At 38.2% G+C, this 27,359-nt stretch overlaps 1 protein-coding gene across 1 annotated transcript in view; it reads right to left on the minus strand.

Moving 5' to 3' along the window:
• Positions 1 to 27,359, minus strand: part of ece2a (endothelin converting enzyme 2a) — a 74,557-nt gene that overhangs the window by 11,587 nt on the left and 35,611 nt on the right. The window contains exon 3 of the mRNA XM_032566586.1: positions 26,562 to 26,845. Within this exon, the coding sequence (XP_032422477.1) occupies positions 26,562 to 26,845 (284 nt within the window). The remainder of the gene's footprint in view (positions 1 to 26,561; positions 26,846 to 27,359) is intronic.

The following is a 27,359-nucleotide window of genomic DNA, read 5'->3' on the forward strand; positions in this document are numbered from 1 at the left end:
ATAATTCATAATTTAACAAGGTGGAGAATTACTTCATATACAGTCTGGTTGGTCATGAAAACCAACCAATATCTTCCCTTATTTAGAGAAATAACCTGCTGAAAACAGATTTTTGTATTTATATGGGCTATCTTTGTCTGACATTTAAATTAGTTTGATGATCTGAAAGATTTAAGTGTAACAAAAAAAACAAAAAAACAAAAGCAGACAACTGTTAGGAGCAGAACCGTTTTTACGGCTCTACAGCTCTAAACTGGGTCATGGCTGATGCATTCACAAAGCGTCTATTCAGATGAAAGCTCATGTGAGCTCCCTTTAAAATGGGAGAAACTCTTGTCTTCAGGCTAATTTTGAACAACATACTCATGCTATTGGATGTAAAGTCGTCGTGTGTGTTTTGGGTACCTTGTCGAAGCAATCAGCATCTTCATATTCAGCCATCACGTACTCCACTCATAACAGTCTGGCCTCCGAGGCTAAAATTAAAACCTTTTTCATCATAAATATCTACCTCTTTTGCATTTATCTAACCATTCTTCTATTCCTCTCCTCACGTTTTTCTGCACAGGGGGATCAGAAAGAGGTTTGCTTTAATTACTTGACTACTTTTCTCACCGTCCGAGAAAGACGAAGGTGCATTTCAGATGCCTACACGTGCCCACTGTCATTCTTTCCAACACAGCTTTTCATGAATTTATTCCCTGGTAGGGGTGTGTTTGTGTGTGTGAGAGATTAATTTCCTCAGGAACTGCTTTAAACATTCAACTGCGGTCAAATAGGCTGAATTAATTAAGCAGTGTTTGCTATTTTTGGACGAGTATGATGAAAAAAAGAATGTTGCAGACTTGGAAAAAAAAAAAAATCTTGTCATGGTGGGAATACACAAAGTCAGCAAATGTGTAATTAATAAACTCATCTGCCTTTCAAAGTAGTTGGGGGGAAAAAAAGTTAAGCTCTAAGGAAAAGGAGCTGTGAAGAAACTGGAGCAAAACGTGAGCGGCTGGTTCACTGACACGTTTTGCTCAAAAAAGAAGCAGAGAGATGAAACAGGGTGTTCCCCTCTGTTCTCTCTTCTTCTCTTTTGTATCCTCTGCATCTTTGCTCCTAACTTTATAAATTCAATGTGGCCCAAATTGATAGACTTGGTTAGTAATTAATGCATTTTAATGTGATTTTCAGGTCAGTTAATACATAAGATGGAGATTCATTCATTAAGAAAAGTGACTGACATCTGTAATATTGTAGGATTACTTGTTTTCTAATATTGAAATAAACTTGTGCTGTCTGCACAAACTAATATTTTCTTAAATATTAGCCAATGTTAGCCTTTACATAATTTTTCCATATTTATCTTAATAATCAACCACAAACTTCAATGTATTGTAGAAGGTGAATATAATAGACCAAAACAAACTTAGTGCATAATTATGAAGGCGAAGGAAAATGAGAAGTGTGGCATGCATATGTGTTTGTGGCAGTCTCAGAGATAACTCCCCTTTCAGTCTGGTATTTCTAAATAAAGCACAGGGAAATTCTGTGGCTACAAAAGTCATCTACTGCATACTTTAATCTCTCTGAAGTCCTTAGACGTTTGTTGGAGAACATTATAGTGAAGGAACACAGCAGACAGGTCAGGGATAAAGATCTGGAGAAGCTAAGCCCCGGGTGACGTTATAAAACATTTCACAGATGTTAAAGATGCAGCCAGGAAGCCCTTGTTATGAAAGCATGTTTTGTGTCTAACTGTCTGCAATTCTAATAAGAGATATGGAGTGATTCAATAGGACAACTCGCCAATGCAGAAAACCTTAATTTACAGTTTTTGCCACTGACAGACTTGCAATAATGGATCATTTTTCTCACTTACCCATTCAAAAAGCTAAGTAATTGGGGGCTTCTGTTTATTTCTAACTTATTTTAAATCTGCTTTCAAAAACCATGTGAAGGCCAGGTTTTGTTGCTTGATATAGAAATGTAAGAAGCTCAAAAGAACCCAGTAATTCTTTGTGTTCTTGTGGGTACACTTCCATCACTATAACTGACTGATATTAAATACTTGCTGTTTTTGGCAACTCATGCTGTTACATCTTACATGACACAACACACTTTACTACTTTATCTAATTGACCATTTGTTTAGTTTTTGTTTGACATAAACTGCCAAACAGCAAAGCAAAAGAGAATCAACGCTGACAAGTCCTGTGGAAAGACTAAGAGCCAAAAGGGAAAAACATCAATAAAGTGTGTTTTGTCCTTTTTAATGGGGAGCCAGATATAAAAAGCCTGGCAGCAGCTGGAGGAGAGAGACGTGGAAGGAGAGGCAGAGCAGGAAGTAAAAATGGGCCAGTGTGTCTGGCTGCCGAAGGGTTCTCCCGTGGGACGGGGGAAGGGGGACAGGACAGCCGGGTGGAGGTTCCCACAGTCACACACTAACACAGTCCGGTTTTTATTGGGCCAATAGCACAGGGAAACCCCAAAAAACTAGTGCTAACATTACGCAATAACTCACCGTCCACCACCTTTGTTCTTCCTTTACGTTATAATACAAGTAATCCTCAATAAATTAAAATAATCTCAAAAAGGCCATCGATTTGACTAGTCAAGTTCCACAAGACAAACTCATTACATGAAGACTAAGATGATTCAAGCTAATTTCATTGATTATGGCTTAGAGAGAAACAAAAAAAAAAAAAACAAAAGCAGGTTTTTAAAAAGTTTAACATCACATAAGGCCGATAAAATAAAAGATCCTTATTAGAGAAATGTTACGACAAACATAATCATAGGGAAGCCTGCTGATTTGATCACAGTTGATCAAAAGTTCAGGTGTGCACCAGTTTCCTAATACTTTTGTACAACGAGATCCTTTTTAGTTTTTCTGACCTCGCTACACACTACGGCCTCAGCTGAAGGATGTAAATGTGCAAATGTCAGTATTGTCCTCAAACTGGTTAACTACATTTCATGTTCTTCAGATTCATAATGATTCAGACAACCTTTGAACTCTAGAAGACTGACTCCTGAAGTTAAATCAAAAGGACTTCTATTTTGTACATATATATTTATCCTCTAACACATTTGTTTGTTAAATGGTTTAAAAAAGTCAGTGTTTTATTTATCATCAACTTTTTACTTCTCAAAATCCAAGTGTTAATGCTTTTGAGATCCACTGTATATTTTCAACTCTTTATGAAACATATTACGTTTATCCTCCTCCTTTATTTCAGCCTCCATTGCAGCCAAACAGATTACCTCCTCCGTAGCTTTAAATCTGTCTTGCCATGAAGAGCTGAAAATAAGCTTTCAGAAAATTAGTTTTCTGAAAATAAGAAATATATTTCAAAACCTGATACATTATACACTCAAAGAACAACAACGCATTTTTCTAAACTAAAGTATGAGAAGCAAAGGCTTGATAAAGCCTAATAAGCTTTACTGTTTGTTGAAAAAAGCATTGAAGTCACAGGTCAATTGGCCATGTTTGGTTGAAGGACAGTGACACAACGGCTGACTCAAAGACACGACTGGTACTTCAAAGAGATTTTAATGCACATCAGATCTTTATGATGCCATGACAAAAGTGCAGTTTGGTTTTAGTGGTGGTTGTGGGCTTTTTTTTATTTATTTTGTTACATACCGGTTCTGCTGGAGTTGGTGCATTGATTACCTGCTAGTGAGTGACTGAAGAAAGCATTAGCTGGAGGAAACTTGTATACAGCAGAGGAGTGCTGCAGGCGTGGGCAGGCCAGTTTCCATACCAACAGGGGAAAAAAAAGATACTTAAAAAATTCAAACAACTTCAGCTAGTTTATTCTTACGAATTAAACGCAGGAGAGCCAGTGTGTTTATGTAGCTCTTCTTGATAATATATGCTGCCTTGTAAAAAGTATTCACACCTTCAACTTTTCAGATTTTGTAAACTCAAACCCACAAACTTCATGTACAATAATGGGTTACTTTCCATGCGAGTTCGACCAACACAGAAATATGCAGTTTTTTTCCCTTAGACAAAAAGGAAACCTGAAATTAATGGCATATTTGAAAGAGGAAATAACTACCAAAAGTCATAGAAACCCTAGCTAAAATCTGAGACCTTAACACAGCATTTGTTTTTTTTACTAAAATTTAATCTGCTAAGCCATCTAAGCCTTAGGGCTTACCTATATATGTATTTAAATACCTGTCTTCTACAGCTGACTGTACCATTTGGCTTTAAATAAATTCAGGGTGAAAAAGATTGATATACTTGGGTTGTAATAGTTTAGATTTCGCTTTTCTAATCTAAAATAATGGCTGGAAGAAGCTATACAGTAATCTGCAGTTGTAGCTCCTTCTAAATCTCTGATGAGAATTAATAATTTCAAACTTATGTTAGAGAAAATATATTTCCAACCAAAAACTTGTATGTATTCTTGCATAAATATAAGATGCCTTCAAATCTCCTCTGATCTGAACATGACTGCAATTATCTCTTAGTACCTTCTGGGTCCTAAGACAAAACGTTTTATTCTTTTAAATGCAGCAGCTCCTCCTGCCACACCAGGCTGAGACTCATTAAGCGTTAAATCATAAAACTGTTTCAGAGCGACGCCTCTACTGTCTCATTATAGAGCAAGAACAGAAGACAAGTGTTGGAGCCTTCACAGCCAGGCAGTCATAGCTGCAGAGGGTAACGAGTGATGGGCTGGAGCTCAGTGGAGTGTGACTGTACTGTATGTGAGGGAGGAGATGAGCAGCTGAAAACTCATTAAGGACGCCGATGACTACAGAGAGCAAGAAGCAGAAAATGGTGGTTGGAGCTGCAGATTACAAAAATGTAGGAGAGATCTTAGAGAGGAATAGGAGGAAGTAATCGTGCATTTGTCTCTTTATTATGCAGTTCCACATGGAAATGTTACAGCTCTTTTAGTCGTTTGCCTGTGTACCTCTCTATTTAATGTGTAACAGTGTTTTTAGGTAGAACATGTTCATACTGTGGTATGCCTTAGGGAATCAACCACTGTAAAAGTGCCATAATCTGCAGTTTGGCCATTAAAACACTCATCAACCCACACCTATTTCTTCTATGTTGATTACGAATTTGTAATTTAAAGAAAGCGCCTTTCTCTGCCAACAGACAAGGAAAAAGTAAAAACTATCAGTCTTGCAAGGTTTTTCTGTTTTATCCTTCTGTGCTTCATTTTGTTCTGTAAAATCCATCTTTATTCATTTAGGGATATCCATCATCTTGCTCCTTCATATTTGTCCGACCTCCTTCACATAAACATTCCCTCTCGATCTCTAATGTCGGCCTCCTGCTCGTCCGGCACTATGAGATTCAGGGACTTTAGCCGATCAGATCATCACCTCTGGAATGCCCCGACATCAGAAATACCAACACTCTGTCTCTTTTTAAGTTTTGGCTAAAAACATGTCTGTTCAAACAAGCATTTTCACTCTGATTGATCAATATGTTCCACCGTTTTTCTCTCTTTTGTTGTCTATGTTAAAATATTTACTGCTTTAAATTTGTAAGGTGACCTTGTGCGCTCTGAAAGGCGCCTTTTAGACTGTATTATTGTAACAAAAAAAGCTGCTACGATCCTTAAACTGTAGCAGCTAAATAGCATCTACAGTGTGACACATAATTGTCATTAAAAGACACTTTTGTTGTGGTAAAATAGATTATATCAGGTGTTCAGCCAATGAGGGAGTCTATGGATGCAGTGTGTGCACAGGCAAACGACATTTACTGGAGGGTGTGTCCTCTAAAACAGAGTTGGCATCATTCTCCCGTTTGATGGCTTTGCCGGCAGTGCCAAGCCCTGGCTGTCTGGTCAGCCGCTGTTTAAACACGTCTAGGGGTGTCAGTAAAGACGCCTAAGATTTAGTGCCGAGTCCTGCCAAGAAACCTGAGCTGGATTTACGAGGTTCAGCTGCAGCGGGCCCGTGCTGATGGAGAGACTCCAGGACACAGTTCACAGGTGTTTTCTACTTCCCTGCGGCTGGACCGAACTCCCACAGTGAGTGGAGTAGCAGAAGCCGCAGGAGCTGATGTTGGAGTGACTTAAGTGAGACTGAGTCATTGGTTAGGAGGCTTTAACACACATTTTATAGCAAGAGGAGTTCCCCAAGTACACAGCACTGCAGCAGCAGGAAAGCACAATGCCACAAGAAAACCGATTCATGTCTAAAATACGGCACAGCAACGTAGAGTGATATAATGTTATGCACATTTTGCTGACGGTTATTTATTTGTTGCAGATGCAGGATTCTGTTTTAAAAGCAGTTTCACCTGTTTTTCATTGTTTCACTTTTTCTTTTTTCTACCAGTTACCCAAAATAGCAGCAATCAAAAATTCAAAAGTGGTGAACATTTTTCCAATTTGTCCATTTGCATGTGTTGCCAGCTGGCACAACTAAGAAGTCTTCTTAGTCAGTTATGGCAAAGCAACAGGAAACAAGAAAATGTCTTACTTTCTTGCATCAAAGTGTCTCAAACGTGTCAAATATAAGACACACAATTTGAAATTCGTGACCCATTATTGATGATAAAGACTGTGAAATGCACCGTGAGATCTTTTGTCATGACATCAAATTACATTGCTACTACTGTTTCAATTCATTTGTAAGGACAGTGATTAACACTAATGCTGTTCTCACACCAAGAAACTAAAGCAAATCCTGCTCTATCCACCGTAGCCATCAAAGCAGGAAAAAATAAGAAATAAAATAAAAATGTTTCAAAGAATAAAAACATTGCTAGGTTTTACTATTTTAAGCCCTTCCTGGAGAAAAACAAATAGTTTGTGCTGTGCCCTGTCCAACCTGAGAAATGTCAAATCCAAATCAAAAAATACTCAACCGTTCTAGGAGCTATTTTTGTGTCAGCCGTCAATCCTACAGGCAGGGAACACAGCTTGGAGACTGCATCAGCAGCCTGCAATCACGTGCTGTAAACCAGGTCAGCGGCAGAGAGTGGGCTGCATCTCGCCCACCGAGGTCTTCTTAGAGCCTCCACCCTTTACTAAACTCCTTAAAACTGGGACATGAGGAAAACTTTCTATGTTTTCAATCATTGCCAAAAAAAATGTATATTGGGTTTTGAATAGTTTATGGATGGTGTGTATATTGTCACGATACAAAAAAGCGCTTGGTAGCTGCAGGAAGTGAAGGCAAATCAGCAGCAGTCTGTCACTCCACCACACATCCTCTGTTTGTTTGTGCTCCTGCTTATCTGGTATTCTCTCTATCCATCTGACGACGGGCTGCATGGACTGAAGAATCCGTGGTTGTTCTGTGAAAACTTGGTGCGCCCCGAGGCTGTTGTTTTTCATAATTAATTACTTGGAGCAATAATCTGGCTACAAATAAAACCCACAGCAGACCGGGACAGTTACACTGCTGAGCTGTGTCCAAAAAATGGCTAATTTTAAATCCATTCACAACAGGGCAGAACAAACTGACTTATCCCCAAAGGATTTTTTCAGCAAGTGGAGAGACTTCAGAGCAATATTAACTGTTCTGAGCATGTAAGATGGCACAGCATCCCCCCCACTCCATCTCTGCTCGCCTCACACGTGAGAAGCTTTGTCTTCTGAAATCTCTGCTGTTAGGGCTTTTGTTCATGTCTATTTCTAAATTTGAACTGACATAAAAGCCCGGTCCATTTTTTTTTGTTGCTGTTTCTGTATAATTGCATCATTTGTCAAGTGGTGCAGTTATTTTAGGCCTCTGGATATTTTCCTATACAGAATGCAGAGGGTAGGCAAGATGCAAGCTTTAAGATATATTGAGGAAAGAAAGTGAACATTTCACCAAATTAATAGACACATGCAAAAAAAAAACCAAACAAGGTCATTTGAAATTTCAATGTTTGATCTGTCAAACACGTTTTTCATTGTTTAACAGTTTTATCAGAAATATCGCTATTTGGCAATGATATAAAATATAGAATAGAAAACCTCCAAAGACTACTCAAAAAACCCAAACTACTAAGATTGGGGGAGTGTAAATTTTGCTCATTGCAGTGATGTTGTGTACACTTCTTAAATTAGAGCTAGAGGATATTCCGAAAACGCTACATTGCTAAATATTACAACAATAGTCAATGAAGTCTCATTACTCTCTTCTCTATCATCTCGATATTTATTTATCTCCCCTTATGTTCATCACTATGTTTTAAACTCACCAGCCACCTTATTAGGTATGCCTAATAAGGTGGCTGGTCTTGTGTCTTGTGGCTCCATCTGGTTTCTTATTAGTGGTTCAGGCAGGAAGTGATGGTATGATATTGGGGGTGGGGGGGACATTTTTGATTCCTGTAGCACCAGCAAGCTGCATTTAAAAGTCGGAGCAATCTTACGGCTCCTTCCCATCCCTTTATGACTACAGTTTAACAATCATCTGACGGGTACTTGCTGCGGGGTAACACACCAAAGCCCAAATCATCTAAACTCATATCTTGAACATAACAATGAGGCTCCTGCAGTCACCAGATCTCAAGCCTACAGAGCAACTTTGGGATGTGGGGAAACAGGAGATTCCCATCATTAACATGAAGCCGGTAAATCAGCAAAAACTCTATGATGATATCGTGCTGCGTAGATGTTATTCCTAATATCGGGATGCAGTAAGTGGCTATCTGAGATCCTGCTATGTTGCTACCATCTTTCTGCCAATTCTCCTTTTTTCTTTTTTTGGAGGAGATTTCTATCCTAGATGTGCAAAAGATAAATCAGCAGCAGCTGCGTAGTGCCATCGCATCAATATGAACTAAATTCTCAGAGGAATTCATCTGACATATCGTTGGAGGGTCCAATCCAGAACCACCATGATGTATCTTATGGGTAAGAATGGTGAAAGTCCATCGAAGTCTTCAAGTAGAGTTTTAAGGGAGGGTGCATAAAATATTATAGCCTAATAAATATTGTATCCAGACAGTTCTTTGCGATTGAAATATTACTCCGATAGTGATATAATTCATTATTTTCTCCAGGTCTAGCCTACATGCATATGACCTGAACATTTAGGTTTTAGATAAGTGTTTCTGTTCCCGCTGCATTTTTTTTTTGCATGCTTGAAATACCAAGCAAAAAAGAAGAAGAAGAGAGAGAGTGAAAGAGACAACTTTCCCTCTCTCCAAACACTTCTTGCATGGTGAGAGCAGGATGGGATGGGATGGGAGGCTCTGCACTGTCACCTAGTTTCCATGGTGACCTGTTGCTATAGAAACAGGCCCTGCAAGATACTCGAGAGTTAGGCTGGGAAAGAAGAAAAAAAAAAAGAAAAAGGAGGTGAGAAAAGACTTAAGAGAAACCGAATCACAGGAAAATAGTGAAGAGCGGTGCAAATTAGGTGTTAACTCAAATTTTAAAACTCTGAGCATCAGCTTTATTCTTAACTACATCATAAAATCAGACCTGGGCAGTTTAATGTTGACTATTGTTAATATATAAGATGTTACAAGGAAGGGGAGACGAGATCAACTTCATTTCACTCTTTATTACATAATCACTGGGGTTGTTCAATAAAAGCAGCGTCTTCAGATAGAATGAGAACATTCACGACAGGGTTTTCGTTTATGTGCGAATGATAAAAACAGGGAAAATGAAGAGTGACAAATGGGAAAAAAGAGCCAGTGTGCACCCCTTATAGTCTATGGGCTTTGGTTCTGTTTGATGTAATGTTTTCCTTTCCAACATCTTTGTTTGAACCTCGGTGTTCAGGCTGCATTCAAATCGTGACTGCACCAATATGCCTTGACGTTTGGTGTGTAGACCAGGTTTATTTTGCGAGAAGCCCCTTTTAAAGAGGCAATGCTGTTATCATCCACCATCCACGCAGTTACAAACATTATAAAGAGCGGAAAGAGGCAAGAAGCTTCATTTGTTTGTTACTAAGAAAATTACAAGGAGGCAGTGCAGTCTGCCAGCAGGTAAATCAAGTTATAACACAGTCATTTGCAGCTCTCCACAGAGAGGGGTTGCTTCCCAGAAATTACCAACCAACCCGTTGTGATTTCCCAAACCACCTCCCCCCCTTCCTCATCTCCATCTACCTCACTGTTCTGGTTTTTTTTTACTTGCCGAACTTAACCTGCAGCAGTTTCCCCTGTTGCCACATAAAAAGCCCGGGAACACGAACGTGCTCTGTAGTCGGGGCGATACACAATATGCAAAGTAACTGCCGGCCAGCTCTGCAGGACAGATGGATGCATACACACAAACACATTGAGACCGCCTCTTACTTATGCAGTCCAAGGTTTATACGCTCTGTCACTGTGACAAACCGCCCTGCAAAGCTCAGTCACACTTCCTTAATTACGGCTGTAGCCCAAACATGAGTGCCTGGAACATAAACAAAGCAGACAGCAGAGATGTTCACAAGGCAAGTCACAGACATGCGTCACAATCATTTTGATGGGTAAGCCTGGAGTTGCTGAGTGGACATTGTTTCAAATCAAAACCAATGAGAAAAAAAGCATCTCAGATTTTAGTGTTATGAACTGCTTTGCTAAAATACCTCTAACCCCTGAACTATTTCACATTTCTGACTTCAAACCTCAATGTATTTTATTTAAATTTTGTGTGCTAAACCAACACAAAGTTCTGCCTAATTGTAAAATGGAAGGAAATTTATGTTTGGTTTTCAATTAAAAAATTTGACATGTTTCTGTGTTTGTATTCTAACCCTTTTACACTGATACCCGCAAATTAAATCCAGTGCAACCATTTGCATTAAGTGATCAGATTAATGAAAAGTACAATAGTGGTTAAGACTAAGGAACACAGAAGGTCAGAGACAAAGTTGCGAAAAAGTTTAAAGGAGATTTGTGTTATAAAAACTAAGTTCTAAACATCTCACCAAAATGGATCAATCAATCAATCATCTGAAAATGGAGAGTATGGCACAAGAAGCAGCCAAGTGGTCCATGAAAACTCTGGAGGAACTGCAGAAATCTGCAACTTAGGAAGACTAATCTGTCAACAAGACAACTAGCAACTGGCATATACTGTATGTAAAACAGTATAAATAAGGGAAACCAAGCACTACATATTATCCTGAACACATCATTCCAACTGTAAACCACTGCTAAACTACCAGTTAAATTACTTCCTCACTATTTAATGCAGAGGCTTAGTAATGAACAACGCATTTGATTTGCTCAATCAAAGGCACGTCTAAACCAAGCAGGAAGTTGTTCATGTTTTAAAATGGAGAAAATCACAATGATAATCTTATGCAAGACTTAAAAAATGCTGTTCACAAACACTCTATATTCAATGAGTTTGAGCTGATTTTTAAAGAAAAATGGGCAAACATTTTAGTCTGTATGTGCAAAACATGTAGAAACACTTCGCCAAATACAGCTGTAGTTGCACCAAAAAGTGGTTCTACAAAGTGTTGACGAAGAGGGGCTAATAAATACATGCCACAAGTCTCTGATTTTAGTTTGTACAAAAAGTAGCATCTGAGCAAGTCAGTGTTATACATGCATATCTGCGTAGGTAACTGTCATCAGGTAACTCAAGGAATACCGCATATTAGCAAACGTACACAAACGCATCTAAATGAGTTATTGTGTACTAAATAACTCTTATTTACTGTTAACTCATGTTTATGACCTCGATATAAACAGAATCTAGTAAGCAAACTAAGCAGTCAGCACATCAAGTACTGAAAAGAAATACCGCAAGGAATTAGCATGTGTACAATGACCCATGACTGAACCAACCAAGGTGTGCTCAACAAAGCAGCTAAACAAGAAACGACAAGAGATGTTTGGGCAACGAGCTGATGCTGTTACTGAATCTGTGGGGATAAATGAAGAGATGCAGTAATCCTTGAGTTCCCAGTTGAGCTTTGACTTCATACTCTTGAAAAATATTCGATTGTACAACAGTGGACTTCTTTTGTTCAAAAGAGCCAAATGTTTTGTTTCTTCCACGTCCCACTTGTGTCCAGAAATAGATTTCATTTCTGTTTAATCTTTTTCTTTCAAAGTTCCTCTCTTGTACATTTCTTCATTAAATGTTTTTGGCTTTCCCCTCCTTACTTTTGAATCCTTTTTGTATAGTTTTCAGCTCCTCTTTGTCCCCTGATCTAACAGCTCTCTTCTTTTCACACAGCTAGGCTTTTTCCATTGATGGTTGCCAGGTTTGTTTTTTACAGAACACCTTACTGTTTGTTTTTTTTTTGGAGGGGGGAAGTGTTCTTCACACAAAATGTGTTGCCGACTGTAATGTGCCCCGTCAACCTGTGAATATTGTGTATGTGTCTCACAGAAACGCTATTCACATTTGGCATTATGTGCATCCTGCCTGATCAGCTAACCAGCAGACAGAGCTAAAAACAGGTTTGAATTCACTCCATGGAAACTGAGGATACATTCAGCTCCATTTGCTACATCCAGAGGTGATCTGGGACATTTATGACAGTGTGTCTTTGGCAGTGTGAATGGAAATGTGTCCCGAGTCACACCAAAGGTCCACTTTGCCAAGTTGTGATTCCACACAAGCTATAGAGTTACAGCTAGGAGATTTTTCCTTGCAGTGAGAAGCAGTGACAAACTTAGGAACAGCTCTAAGTGCAAGCTATAGTGAAATGTGATGTTTAAAAAAAACAAAAAACAAAAACATAGTATATTGAGATTTATTCCATTAATAACCCAAATTAAGCTATAAACCTTTATAGCAATATTTATCGGTTAACAACTAGTTTGTTAAAAGCTTAGTTTTTCCTAATCCCATTGAATACATCACTAATAGATCTTTGACACCATAGCAGGGAACCTCTAAGCTACAGTTTAGCAGATGATCCTACTTCAGGAGGAAGAAAAGTTAACCAATCAGGAGACTGCATGTTGCTACCGCCAATGAATAAGAGTTGGCCTTCAGTTTTACGCTATAGTCTTTTGGACAATGCCCAACTTCTTCCCCACAGTTGTTATATGATTTATGCAGCTTTATTGACCCAATATTTAACCAAAGAAACATACTATCTGTTTAAAATGCTGGTCATCTAATTGCTTCTCTGTGAACAGTGATGTATTTTAGACCCCAGTGTTCACAACGATTAGGGACTACAGTTGTTGTGATGAACTAAAATCGGCAAATATTTGAGAGTCTCTCTAAAAAAACTTATAGCAGCCTTTTTTTTTATTAGAGAAAACACCAAATATATGTTTTGTCACCTAAGTTAACATAGTGGTACTTCTTTTCAAACTTTTAGTTTGAAAAAATGGTGCTATTTGTGACACACCTCAGCAAACATTTCTGAGTTTTCATTTTTGTTAAGCCATGAAGAGGCCATCCTATATGCTTCAGATAGTTTGGTGCTACACAGGCTAGCCAATCTGTTTCTTTGCAAAAACAAAAGGCCTCTACCCCTGCATTTGGAGTCTAATCACTGACATACCTTTGTGTATGGACTAAAACGTATTTTTTCCCCATGTGTGCGTGTCTTTAGCAGCAAAGGCCAGCTGTTCTGCAGTGGAATCCCTGCACATCTGGCAACCTGAAGCAGAGAGGGTATTTGCCATGCAGCGATGATGAAAGAACAAGAACAGAAGACGAGATTAAAGAGAGAAAATGACAAGTAAGTGATGGATTTATGTTATTAAAACAAGAAAATGAAATTATAGTGAGACATTCACATGACATGAGGCTGACGAGGAGACAGCTTGGGATAAATTTATGCTCCAATTCTTCTTTTAAGTAACATGCAACAGCATAGTTCTGATGCATGATCTAAAAAGTCCTGAATAAGGACAGATAAATGTGGCTGCAAGCTCATAAACCAGCAACACCCCCTGGAAGATCTGTCTGTACACTACAGGAACAGAAAAAATATATTCTTTAGGCTCTTCAAACCAAATAAAGAGTTTCCTGTCTGGTCTGGAAACAGCAAAGGTGAAACAACACATTCAGATGTGAAACTGGCTCCTTGCTTTTCCATTTCCACGTCAACTATGCCTGTTTGAGCATGTTGAGAGGAAAATAATCTGGCAGTAGAACATAAACTATTCAGACATGGAACTGAAATTTATGAAAGAGCTCCAGATCAGAATTCACACTCTCAAGAAGTTGCTTTTTTTTTCTTTTGTTTGAAAAGGTACAACTCATAGTTTACATTAATATTTAATAAATTTGAATATTTGTTCAGACAAAGGGCCATTTGTCAAAATAAAAGTATATTTTGAAAATAAACTTTAAGTAGATATTAAACATACTCCAACCTTTCTGTATTGAAATACATTTTTATTGAACTGAATTCTAATGTTATGTCTTGTTTTCATCAATCTGTGTGTAATAAAGTTATATAAGGTGTTATACTTTGTTACTATGATGCTGAAACAAAATGAACTTTTCAATAATATTCTGGTTTTTGTGACTCTAACAAAAGATAATTGGAGTCACGGTTATCTTTTGTGACTCATGCTGGCTTGGACCTATTCATATTGGAAAGTTGAGTGGAAGGGAAAACTGCTATAGAAAAGCCTGTTGAAGTACACAATTGAGCTATTAATGATAATTTCTATTCTGATGATTAATAATTTTTGAAGATCAATTTTGTTTATAGAGTTTGTTTATATTGCTTTTTTATATATACTAACATCTGTACTAGCCAATTTCAAAGTGACCAATAATTGCTCTTTACCCGTTTTATACACTTCTTGGATGGAACCTAGTAGGTGATTTCTTTGGACCATTACCTCAGATGTGAGGAGGTCATTTTAGTCACTTGATACTGAGCCAACATAATGTTCAACAGACCTTTGCTAACAGGAAAAAAAGCAATTGCTCAAGTGTCTTCTGTCTGCAAACTAAGAGAATAGAGGGTGTGCAGATCAAAGATCAGCCATCGACCCAAACTAGTTCCAGTGGACTGTGAAAGATCTGGCCAGCTGAGGGAGAGGAAAATGAGTGCAGAGAAAAAAAAAGTGACCCAGGTACTGAGCTGAATGATCTACTGTGTGAAAGGAGGGGAGTTTTCACAGCTGGCTGGGTTTGATCAATCCAGAAACACTTCACATGCACAAACTCGAAAACGAAAAAGCCAATACATGATGTGCAGACGAACAGATGCTCCAGACACACAAAGCTAAGCATAGTTTTACAGATCACTATCAAATCCATGCACCCAGGAGGTAAAAAATATCCACTTTTTCCCACAAAGTGTTGAAAAAGAGGAAGACTATTTAATGGGGAAGAGACAGGTTGGACTAGGCTTTTACAATCAACTTTTCCTGTAATACTTTCGACTCGTTTTATTTTGTTGATGCCTTGAGCCTATAGTGTGTGTTCTTCCACAGTGTTCGTCCTTAAAAGAAAAGATGTTCATCTTAAAGGATTTTAAGTTAAACATACAGTAAAACATTATTGAACCAACAAGCTCCAGTCAGACGTCTAATATTTTATTAGATAAGAAATCAGTAAATTTTAGCTGACCTACTAAATCTAAAGCAACAACTTCCAACAAAACCAGAACAAAAAAACAAATTCACTGAAAACCTTGATTCTCTCCCTCCCTCTCCTCTGACTCTGAGAAGCCTTTATGTGAGAAAAGCGTCTGTATTGATTTACCTGCGTTCTATTTAGAAGCACAAAAGGCAGGAATGATCTGGATGGAGGCAGATGGAGAGCAGGGGAGTTTATCCTGCTCTGAATCGTCGATACATTGCAAGTGAAGCAGATTTTTCAGTTTTAGTAAAAACAGAAGAAGGTAAGTAAACAAAATTGTGATTGATTACCCACTTATGTAAAGCCATAAACCTTCATTTATCTGTGTGTGTTTGTGAGAGATGATCGGAAATAAGAATGCAGAAAAAGCATAACTGATAGCATGTTTGAACCTTTCTGACAGCGCTTTAGGAGAGTGGCCAACAGAAAAAGTCTCTGCAGTAAAGATTTATGGTTTAGACAGGATTATACAAGCCCGTCTCAGAAGGGAGATTTGTGTGATTTACTAACCTTCAGGGTCCTTTCTCCACTTGCCTTTGGCCTATATTGTTTTCCAGAAGTCCACCTTAAATATGGATTAACCTCATTTTCGACCCCCTGCTGGGTGTGTATCTATCTTGTGTTGCAAGGTTAAAGAAAGCAACGCACAGAACAGACGACAGCCATGAATGGCAGAAAGACAACAGTTTTGAAAACTGGGTAAAAGTTTGTTTTCCGTTTTGGTCTTTCTGAGCAACAACAGAACTTTCTCTTTATTATCCTCTCTCTCGCCCCCAGTCTCCCTCATCCGTTCCCCTGTACTCTCTTTTTCCAATTAACTCTTCTTCTCCTTGAGGCATCCGTTGTTTCCATAGGAACAGTGCTCTGAAGTCGATGCTGGTAGTCTTGGTAACAGTGAACTGGGCAGGCCAAGTGCATGCGCGTGTGTGTTGTATATTTGGGCAACTGTGTGCACATGTGGCGTGTTTACAGAAATCGTGCTTTTCCATTTCACTGAAAAAGGTGTCTAATTGTTTTTTAATATCTTTAAGGCAAAGTGAAAGATTTATTCACTTTTAATTAATTCACATTTGCTTTGTACATTTCTGTTCACAATCAATGTAAAAGTGAAGTAGCATTTAGAAGTAAGTAAATGTGTTATTGTGTTTTGTGATGTTCTTGCCCAACCTTACGTTTGAAGTGGCTCAAAATTATTATATTTATAAATGCTGCAAATCACAAATTTAGCTATGCTACAAAGAATGATGTTGTGGCCTCTTTTTTTTTATTAAAAAAAAACAATATAAGGTTAAACCCAAAATTATTCATGCCCCTTAGGTCTAAAGTAATTGCTTAATTTGTATTTATGATTGAGATTAGTAAAATTTTTGTAGTAGTGGTACCTGTAAAGCTAGAACTCCTAACAAACACTAGTCCTGACAGTATTCTCATACTTTCTTCATGTACTTGTACAAAAGATTGCAGGGAAGAAGCCTTTTTTTGTTTTCAGAAAAAAAAACATCCATGGCTAGCTAAACCTTTGCAAACCTTTACAGAAAATACATTGTAGACTGATAAAACCAAACCCAAACTTTGGGGTTGTAATTTAAAAACTGAGTTTTAATGAAAAAAAGACAAAAAACTCACTGCACAACAACACAGAGAAATATGGAGTCATTCAGACTGAGCAGTGTTGCCATCAAGATTTCCACTGAGCTTAAACAGAGGACAACGAGGAATATGCGGAGGAAGTAAAGTGCTTTCACAGATGTGACCGTACACCAGAAACAAGTTTAGAGAAACAAATGCAGCCAATCTACTGATGTATTCATAATCCGAGAAAAAAAGACTTCCTTGGTTGTCTCTGAAATCTGTTTTCTCACAGAATTCTGCAACGCTGCTGTTGATCGTTTTGTTTTTGTGTGTCGATATTTTTGACACACTAAATACAGCCTAAAACGAATAAACAATAATGTACATTGTGTGTCATTTTGGTGTTGGCATTGTCCGGGGAAGACCATCTGCCCATATGAGCAGCAGGCCTGCATAAGAACAAACACGTGCGATGATCCATCCCGAAGCCAGGCGAACATCTCTAGAGAGCAGAGGGCTTCAGCTCAACAGTCAGTTGCCTCATCCACACACACATCAACAGTCTTCCATTCATGCAAAGCCATTTCAACCACTCATGATGATACAACTGTGAAAATGTATTAAAAACATCATGCTGCCTCAATGTTAATACAAATATAATCGCACAAGCAAAACAAGAGGCAAACGCATGAAAAAAAAAAAAAAGGAATAAAGCTACACTGGCAGTCACACACAAACACGGATTTCTGATCCCAAGCTCGCATCTCTACACATGCGCAGCTACTTTTGCAATCACACACGCTCTCTCCACCTCACGTGTGCTCCAGTGCTCTACTTTCCTTCTGCTGGAAGTGGAAGGGAGGGGCTCCTCACACGCTCTCCCCCACACACATGGACTAGTGTGAAATGTAGAGATATGCAAAAAGGATTCATGCAAAGAAACACAGGTGTACATACAAAACTGGAGGCATGCAAATTCGAGGGCTGAAACCAAAAAGCATGCATACCCAGTTTTACATTATGGAATGCACATGCATGCATTTTCAAGCTGCCTGCAAAGCACAACCGTAATTGCTCACACGTGCATACAAAGAGCTGTTCATGTATGATAAAGAGGTGGAAGAATGGCAAAACAAAGGAAAGTAACTGAGGACAAATTTACACCATAAGAAATGCTTTGATAATGAGGGTATATTAAATAATCTGAAGTTCTTGTAAAATGTAAAGATCACTGTAAATTAGATTTCTATTTCAATTGCACATTCAGTGCAAAAGAATTTTTGGTTCTTCATCAAAATCACCAAGATTGATAGAAAAATGCCATTGCAACACGATCACCAGCCAGAACCTTGGATACAAGGCAAAATGGATCCTCGCTTTGATATACGAAGTTCTGACTCCACCATTTTAAAGGTTGCAACTAAAATCAAGGTTTCTTTAGACCAGGGAATAATATTCTGATCTGTTACTGTTCTGTGTGAAATGTCCACTTAGTCTTAAACTAAAATAGAAAGTATGACAAAACAATTACAAAATATATTGGTAGGAACAAGACTCTGTGATCCCTTTTGAGTCACCCCTTCACCCACTAGTGACAAGCCATTTGTCAGGAGTTCTTAATACGTAAAGCAATACGGTTCTAGATTCCCATGTCTTCCTTTCTGTGTGGATTTTTCATGTTGTCTAGTTTATTCCCAGAGAGCAGAAACATTCAAATCAGCTAAACTGAAGAATCTTAATTGCTTGTGAGTAATTTGTCACCCTGTTGGCTTGTTCAGCTATAACACAGTTAGAAATTTTTCCATGAAAATTAATGTGTAATTGTCAAGTAGAATTGTTTAATTCAATGTGATTCATTTATCTTCTGAAATCAATGGTCTAAAGAGAAGCTAAACTCAAATCCTCATGAAACTGGAGATGAAGAATCCCAAAATTGTGCAACTTGTATCTCTTACTAATTAATATAAGATGAATAAGTGCAGAGCAGTTGCCGAAGCACTTAAAATATCAGTGTGTGAAGTTCTACATTAGATCATTGGGTCAAAATGTGACTTGCCTTGGAGGCTCAGGGCAATGTGTGCTGCACAAGATAAGTTTCTCTGTGTTTCTTTAATGCATGATGGATGCTACACATGTCTTCTTCTGGCAACCTGATTTAATTGCACACATCAAAATCCAGTGACTGACTCAACTCCCAGAGGACTGTTTCAGGTAGCAGGCATGCATTACAGCTTCCAACTCCACTTATAGCTACATCTCTAAGGGAAGAAACAGAAGTGAGCCAAAGGCCATACACACTCCACTAATAGTGGGTTAAATGGTCTTCATCGCCAGGCTGCATCCATGTAAGGAAGGGAAATACATTCCACACATATCTCAGAATCACACTGTATAAAACTTTAGTCCTTTTTATCTGACATTTAAACTTTGTACAGCACAACAAATACAAAATCTACTATAAGCATAACTTTTAATATTTTAATCCAAGGTGAAATGTGAAATATGATCATGCTTCCAAATTAATAAATCAAAATAAATTGTACATTCAGACCAGGCAGCATTTTTCTAATCCCTTTTTAAGCCTCACCTTTTGCACAAACATGGAAGGAAGCCATATGGAGAAGGAAAAGTGTGAACGGTGAAGAGGAATAAAACAGATTAGCATAATCCACTTTATTTTGGGACAAAAGGTTCAGACAGCCAACATGCAGAAACAGAAATACACAAAACACAGAAACACACTCAGGAGGGAATTAATGCAGCAGTGCATGTTCCTCAGTTCTCTCAAGTGTTCTTTATCTCTGTGCCATACTCACAAACCAGATCACACCAAATGAAGAAATCAGGGATTGATAACAACTGTGGCAGGAAGCAAGCAGGCAAGCTGAGTGAAAGTGAAATAATTAACACAGAAGAAGAATTAGCACAAAGGAAGCTGAACCAAATACAAAGAAGCTACAAAAAAAACAAAACAAAACTAAACACAAAGGAATTAACCAACATGGCAACATCATTTAAACAATAATGAGAATAGAGAAATATAGCAAGACCTAATGAAATTAGATAACTTCAAGGACATATTCAAAATACAGACACAAATAAAAACAAAAACCCAGACACTAAAAGTTCATGACAGCTCCACATTATTGGAGTAACTTCTAAATAAGAAATCACCTGGAACTATGTTCCCTCACATCAAAAGTGTTCCCTGGTTAGGACGTTGTGCTTGTATAAGGTAAAGCAGCTGTCTAAATAATAATAACAGTGTATTAATGGTTGATGATATATTAACATTATGAATCTTGTGAGAGACAAGAACTGAAAGATGAAATGAGAAGTAGAGACATATGGAATGACACTGATGAAGCGTCACTGAATTGCGAAAAATAAAAGATCTGTCGGTCTGTTGTGTCCGACAGCCAAAAGCATGAAGCTAAAATAAAATGATAAAACAGCTCATGAAAGCTCTGAGCTCACTGTTTAGGAATAAAAGCAGAGGTCAACCCAGAGAAAGGTTTTTTGGAATAAGAACAAAGTACCGAGTTACTAAATCATAACATAGTGACATCACCATGTCACCGAAAGGATTTTTTTCTTACAAAGAATTGCTCTAAACTTTGAAAATGTATATTTTTGAATAAATATATTGTGAAATCCGTTTACTTGTAGCCAACAGCAAAACTCAGAATCTATATATTGCTTGGATTCCTTTGTTTAAAGGGGAAGCACTTTTCTGAGCTATATATCATGTTATAATGTTATTCGCTCATCAATAAAAATGAAGGCATTACATTCTTATTTATATTATTATTAAAACAATTCATAGACCAAAGGATTTCAAAACCAGCTAATACATTTGGACAATAAGCAAACTGAGAAAATTAAATATAGGAAACAAAAAGTAATATAACTACATTTATTCTCTTTTATGAGATCATCAAAACAGCCCCAGCCAGTTTTGCACTCAACATAGGCACGCCTGGAAAAGTTAGAGAGCCTCTGTGATAAACAAAACAAACAATCTCCTTGTCCGAAAATTATAATGCACAATCTTCTTGTGAAATAACTTGATAGAGTCTGGTTGCCAGGTTTTGGTTCCTAGAGCTCAGCTGAGCCCAATCCAAAAAGCAACAGAAAGTCACCAAAACGCAGTGTAAGCTGGACAGCAGGCAAGGGCAGTGGCCTAAATGTGTGCCAACTATTGGCATCGAAATCTGGCTCTGGGTCAGTGGAATGTCACCTTACTGGCAGTAAAAAAGCAAAAGCTGGTGAGGAAACTTGTGCAAAAACAACTACGGATAGCTGGGCTCTCCTCCCAACTCCTAAAGATGCACCGGACTCTCTCCTATTCAGGATATGCCAATTGGTATAGACGCAGGATGGACTCACACTCCCTACTTACCAAATACAATTCATTTATTTTCATTTACAGTAAATGAAAAGCTATAAGCACTCTTAGGAGCTTTTTTATGAGAAGCAGCACAAATCACAGTCCAATTGTGTGATGCGTAAGAGATTTGTCAAGAGCAATGGATTGGAAATCCTCAGGAAACATGTCAGAGGCCTGTTGAAAACAACAACTAATGACTGCAGTCTGTTATCCAACAAAAATGACACACTTATAACTAGTAACATCAAGATTTATAAAAACTTCAACCCTAATGCAATGAGATACAATATGAATATCACTAACGCCAGCCCAACAGCTGTCTAGCTCTTCCAGGATACATTAAAGACTCAGAGGACCTTTAGCCAAGCTGCAAGCATGGATAAAAACTCAGCCTGGAGTCATCGGGCAAAACATTCTGAACAGCTGCTGCACACGACTGCTCTAATTTAGATTATCATCTGCATATATGAACACAGAAATCATGTTACTGTGTTTATAACCAGCAAACTAGGACAGATTTTGATTTGCACTGGAATAAACCTCTTGACCTTGCATAATCTCTCTTTCAGCCACCTCCAAGGAAAGTACTTCTTTGCAAAATCCCCTACAGGGAACAGAAATGTATTACCAAAACATTCAACTCTTCACAGAGGATGGTCCACCAGGTTTTAAAGTGACCTTATAGAAATATCTAAATATTTGTCAAGGAAAGCATTTTTCAGGTAAGAGACTAAGATTGGAAAAATAAGTCTGGCTTCTTCTTTATGGAGTATGCTTTGTGAATTGGTGCGCAATTGTGTTGTAACTGAAGGGGGCAACTCCACACTGCCACACTGCCAGACCCAGACTCATGCTTTAGACTGCATGAGTCTGGAATCGCCATTTCAGAGAACATGTTTCCAATTCCTTTCAGTCCACTGGTGTGATGCTTTAAACCACTGCTTGAGGCTTTGTATTGCTCTTAGTCAAAAGAAGTTGCATGACGATGAAAGTGTGTTCCTTGAAGCTTCCTATTTTTGAGCTAATCTGAAAGCCGCATATAAAGCTGGGAGGTCTGTAGCTATTGACTTTGAAGAAAGTTGGTCACCTCTGCACAGCACATGTTGCTCGCATGACCACAAATCAGAGTGTGATCAGCATTTACTGACCACACTTTGGTTTCAGGTGGCCTAACCCTTCTTGGTTGAGTTGCTTTCATTCCTATTTACTTCCACTTTTTTTATAACACAACAATTGACTGCAGAATATTTAGCAATGAGGAACTTTCCTTACTGCACTAGTGGCATCCTATCAAGGTTTCATGCTGGAATTCACTGAGCTCCTGAGAGAGACCTCTTCCTTCACAAAGTCTATGAAAGCACTAAGGTGGTAATAGAAGTGATTTAACACCTGAATTCAGTGATTTGGATGGGGGACCCAATACTTTTAGCAATATGGTGAAAAGTCCAGTATTTTAGGTGATTACAATTTCTATATTCCTTAATAAATCAGGACAAATTAGAATCAAACATCTTCAGGTAACCTGTCTCTTAGAAAAAAGTCCAAGGACTACTCTTTACCTTTTAAACAAGACTAAAGGTTACCAATTAAAAATGTTAGTCTAAAATGATATCCAATGAAAGTCTCCATAGCAACAGCTAGAGTGATTCATAGAGCGTGTCAGTCTGTGAAATAAATTTCACACTTCAGTGAACCGCGGCCTCTGCAGCGAGATTTTGTTTGAATGTACGAGCGAAGCGTGCATGTTAGAAACAAAAATAAACACAATAAAATCTATTGTTCCGCGACTCTTTGTCGAGATTGTCAGGTGTTAAAATTACACATGACAGGTGAGAATGATTTATTGTTGTTTTGCTTCTGTTTTTGGCTGCAATATCTGAAGCATTGATTTGATTTTTCTTTTGTTTGTTTGTTTGTTTGTTTCCCCAAGTACTCCCAAGTGTAAATACGCACCATTTGTCATTTATCAGTGTGTTTCTACAGCTCAAGTAATTGGTGGGAAAAAGCCTTAAGGCAGATTTTATTTTCAACTGTGTTCCGTCTAATCGGCCTCATACCGGCACATTGCTCATTAGCTTTCTGTAGGGCTTTCGTTCTTTCGTCCCCTCTCCTCACTAACTTTTTCATTTGCTGTCATGCAGTTTCTTCATTTCTGTTTTTCTCTCATTTAATCAATTTATCCATCCCAGTTCACTGGTAGCAGAAGACCTCTAAGGGATCCCTACCCTCCTGGTTTATCTGAGGTTTTCTCCCTTCCCTTTCATTGCCTCTCTGTCTTCTTTTTCATATTTTCTGTGAGAAAGTAGGTTCACAACAGACCTCCCACATTCCTGCATAACACACACACTCAAACTAGAGCAAAAATCGTGACTGCTGGAGCCACATAAGCCAAGGATTACAAGTCTTTGAATTGTAACAAACACAAACGCACTAAGAAACAACATTAATAGTGCACTGCAAAGATCGCATGATCAATTTTACACTTTTCTGTGACCACACAGCCCTGAGAATAGAGCAGCTGGGGGAAATCTATAAAAGTGAGGAAAAAACGGGGTGGAAATTACGAGGTGAGGAAATGTGAAAGTGAAAAACGTGAGAAGGAACCTGGAATGTCACTATAATGACTTCTGAACAGGTTGGAGGCTGTTTTATGAGTTCGGCTTCATTCCTATTGAAGCAAAGTCAAATCCATCCATCTGTGCAGCAACCAAACTCACTGATCCTTCTTTAAAACCTCCTTCTGTTGGAGGAAAAGACCAAGAGAACAGCCCCTTTTTTCCTGCATGCGTATCTGTTGCCTATTTGCTTTTGTTTACTGGAGTTAGGCTCCTGTCTGATGAAGCTTATATAATCTTAAAACTCCAGCTAATTTGGTAGTGGGAAATGTTTCAGAAAATACTAGATTGAGACAACAATTTGGGACTTTTACGTATGACTGACTAGCAATCCAATTCATCATACGACAGCACAATGTGTCCCCCTCACTCCTCTTGTTTTCTTGACACCTTTCAAGATTTAAGAGCATAAACCAAATTTCAAAATCACAAAAAGATAGCTTGAGTAAATAATTAAATTCCACTAGCCTCACCCAGGCCTGATTATTTCCAGAATAAAAAATACTTTCAATAAAAAATATCTGACACCATTATGTAGGCTAAAAGATCTCAAAAAGGCACAACATCTCCCCCATACCTAAATAAAAAGAAAGTTTCTGACATGGATCAATCTAGAAGTTTAAAATGTAATTTCTAAGTATTTGGGACTCCAAAAAATCCCAGTAAGAACAATTATCCATGAAGTAGAAATACATGGGATAGTGGTGAACCTTTCAAGAAGTTGAAGGCCTACTAATGTAAAATTACTCCAAGAGTGCATCAAAGACTCAAACAGTGTTCACAAAAGAACTGAAAACAATATCTAAGGCACTGCAGGTCTCATTTGTCTGGGTAAGTCTTCTTGTGTGAACCAAAAGACAAAAATGGGGCAAAAATGTCATCAATGGCAAAATTTCAAGGTAAAAATCTCTGTTGACTGAAAGGAGCACAAAGGCCTGGCTCACATTTGCAAAAAAAAATAAAAAAACACTCTTAATGATCTTAAAGACCTTAGGAAAAATACTGTGTGCACAAACAAAACAAAAGTGGAACTTTTTTTCTTTTGATAAATGAAATAATTATTTGAATTTGCTCAGGTTATTGGTCGGATATTAAAATTTGTTTCATGACTTCAAGCATATTAGTGTGACAAAAACGCAAAAAACTGAGTTTTTCACAGAACTCCGTAGGATTTATAGTTAGCCCTATAAACAGATGACTTTGAAGACCGTTGTGAACTTAAATTCGAATTGTGACTTATTAAGCTGCACTTCAAACATTCCAGTGAGTGTACCTTGAGCTGTTCTTCTCCATTTACAAACCTTGAGCTACCTACTTCAGCTAATGGTGGTGTTCTCTTGTCTTAGTGTGTCAAGGTCTAGCATGGCTAATGGCCAAAACATTGTCATTGTCAAATTGATGTGGTGGTTACTGCAGCAGCCAACAGCTGAGAGCACTCAGCATCTTGTCAGTCCTCTTTACGGGCAGTGGAGTGGAAATGTTAAGTGCCACCATTACTGATTTCCCTGTCAGAGAGTAATTTGCAGATATACTATTGTTATAGTGGGGCATTCAAATCATCACAGTAGTGACATTCACTGTCTGAACAACATTTAGAAGTAAAAGACGAGGAAACTCGAGTCAATCTGCAGTGCAGACATTTGCGCTTCTGTTTTATGCCTTACTGCAATGAAGGTAAATAAATGCCTTCTTAACAAGTAAACAGATATGTGAAAGATGCTGAGTTAAAGGCACGGTTAAGGATTTCTGAAGTGAGGTTCTTCTAAAACCTCTTACTTGCAAGTGATAACTGTCGTCTTCATGTACTAAATATTCAGATTAGTTGATCCCAAAGACGAATTTAATGGCTTGTCTGAGATGGGGAAAAATTAAAGTGGACTTCTACAATCTCAAAAGAACTCCAAACACAAAACATCACAGTGGTTTAAAGAATGTGAACCTCTTAAATTACTATCACGCCTGATATCTTGGCTCATTTACAGGTGTTTTTGTTTTTGATTATGTTTCATGCTGCTTAATTTCTGTGTGTATTAATTGCATATTATCTATTTTTTTCTGTTTACTTTTGGAAAAGGCTCTGGAAAAATAGCTTTATCTACTCAGTTATTTATACGGAAACCAATGATTATTTCCATAAAAGAAGGTTACCAATGTTAGCCACTAGTGATCTTCCTGGGTGAAACACTAATAAATGACCATGTAAAGCATTTCTGGCCTAAAAGAAATGTTAAAAAGACAAAGTTAGGATTTTTTTTGTTTGTTTTCAAAGTGCTCTCCATTTCTATTAGAATGTTTCTGAAGCTTTGTACAGCTTCAAATCCTGATCCCAGTAAATTTTTCACAAGGGAAAATCACTAATGACACACCACTTGGGTGTGACACCTGCTTTTTCTGAACAGTTTGAATAAGCACATTCTGCTTTGTTGATATTCACTACAATTTTGTGAAAGTCCAAAAACCCACTGAGTAAATAAACCTGTTTCAGAGAGAAACCCCTCAAACCTGAAATCCTAGTATAAAGTACAAAAGTTTTTACGGCTACCTCGATGAGAGCTTGATGAATGAAGGATGACGTTTCAGGAGAGACCTCCCATGGTGACTTCTCCTCAACCATGATGGCATCCAGCGTCGCCTTCTCAAGGATAACATCAAAGGATGCATCAGCAAAGGAGAGTTGACGAACGTCCATCTGATGCCAGGTCATACCAGGACAACTGCTGTACCTGGCACTCATAGCGCTGATGCAAACCGAGGAGTAGTCTATGTTGGTAATCGCATGGTAGCCGGCACCGTACATGTCTCCACCCAAACTGCTGTTTCCACAACCTGAGAGCAATGGAGAAAAAGAAACATAAGCCGTCAATGGGGGACAAAGAAAAACACCAAACATGCAGAGAAGAGCAGGTTATTAACTGAGAAGGGGAAAGATTATGTGAATATGGTGGGAAAATTAACATAACTATTAAAGGACCAAAGTGTTTGGTGTCTTAATTGAATAAATGCAATGATTAGAGTTACTCTTATGATTGGCTGGAGCTAAGTGCAGTATTCTGCCGGACTCCCTCTTGTGTCTGATGAAAAAGACTCAACATTTAGATTAATTGATTTTCAATCACAAGTGGAAACAGGTCGGTTCCCCCATTTAAGGTAGGGCACAGTCAGGGTCACAGCTTCAAAATCATTACATTCCCCATCACATCATTCCTGAAGTTTAAAAGTTATTTTAATGAGTTGTCAAAGAAAGGGACGGAATCAGTCAGGTTAACCGGTCCTGCCAACGGTCAGTCAGCAGTGTTTGAAGGCCGGTAAGTCCCCTGAACCCTTCATAATTGCAAAACAC

This window comes from Xiphophorus hellerii, chromosome 6 (assembly GCF_003331165.1).
Source record: "Xiphophorus hellerii strain 12219 chromosome 6, Xiphophorus_hellerii-4.1, whole genome shotgun sequence".
Lineage (NCBI taxonomy): Eukaryota > Metazoa > Chordata > Actinopteri > Cyprinodontiformes > Poeciliidae > Xiphophorus > Xiphophorus hellerii.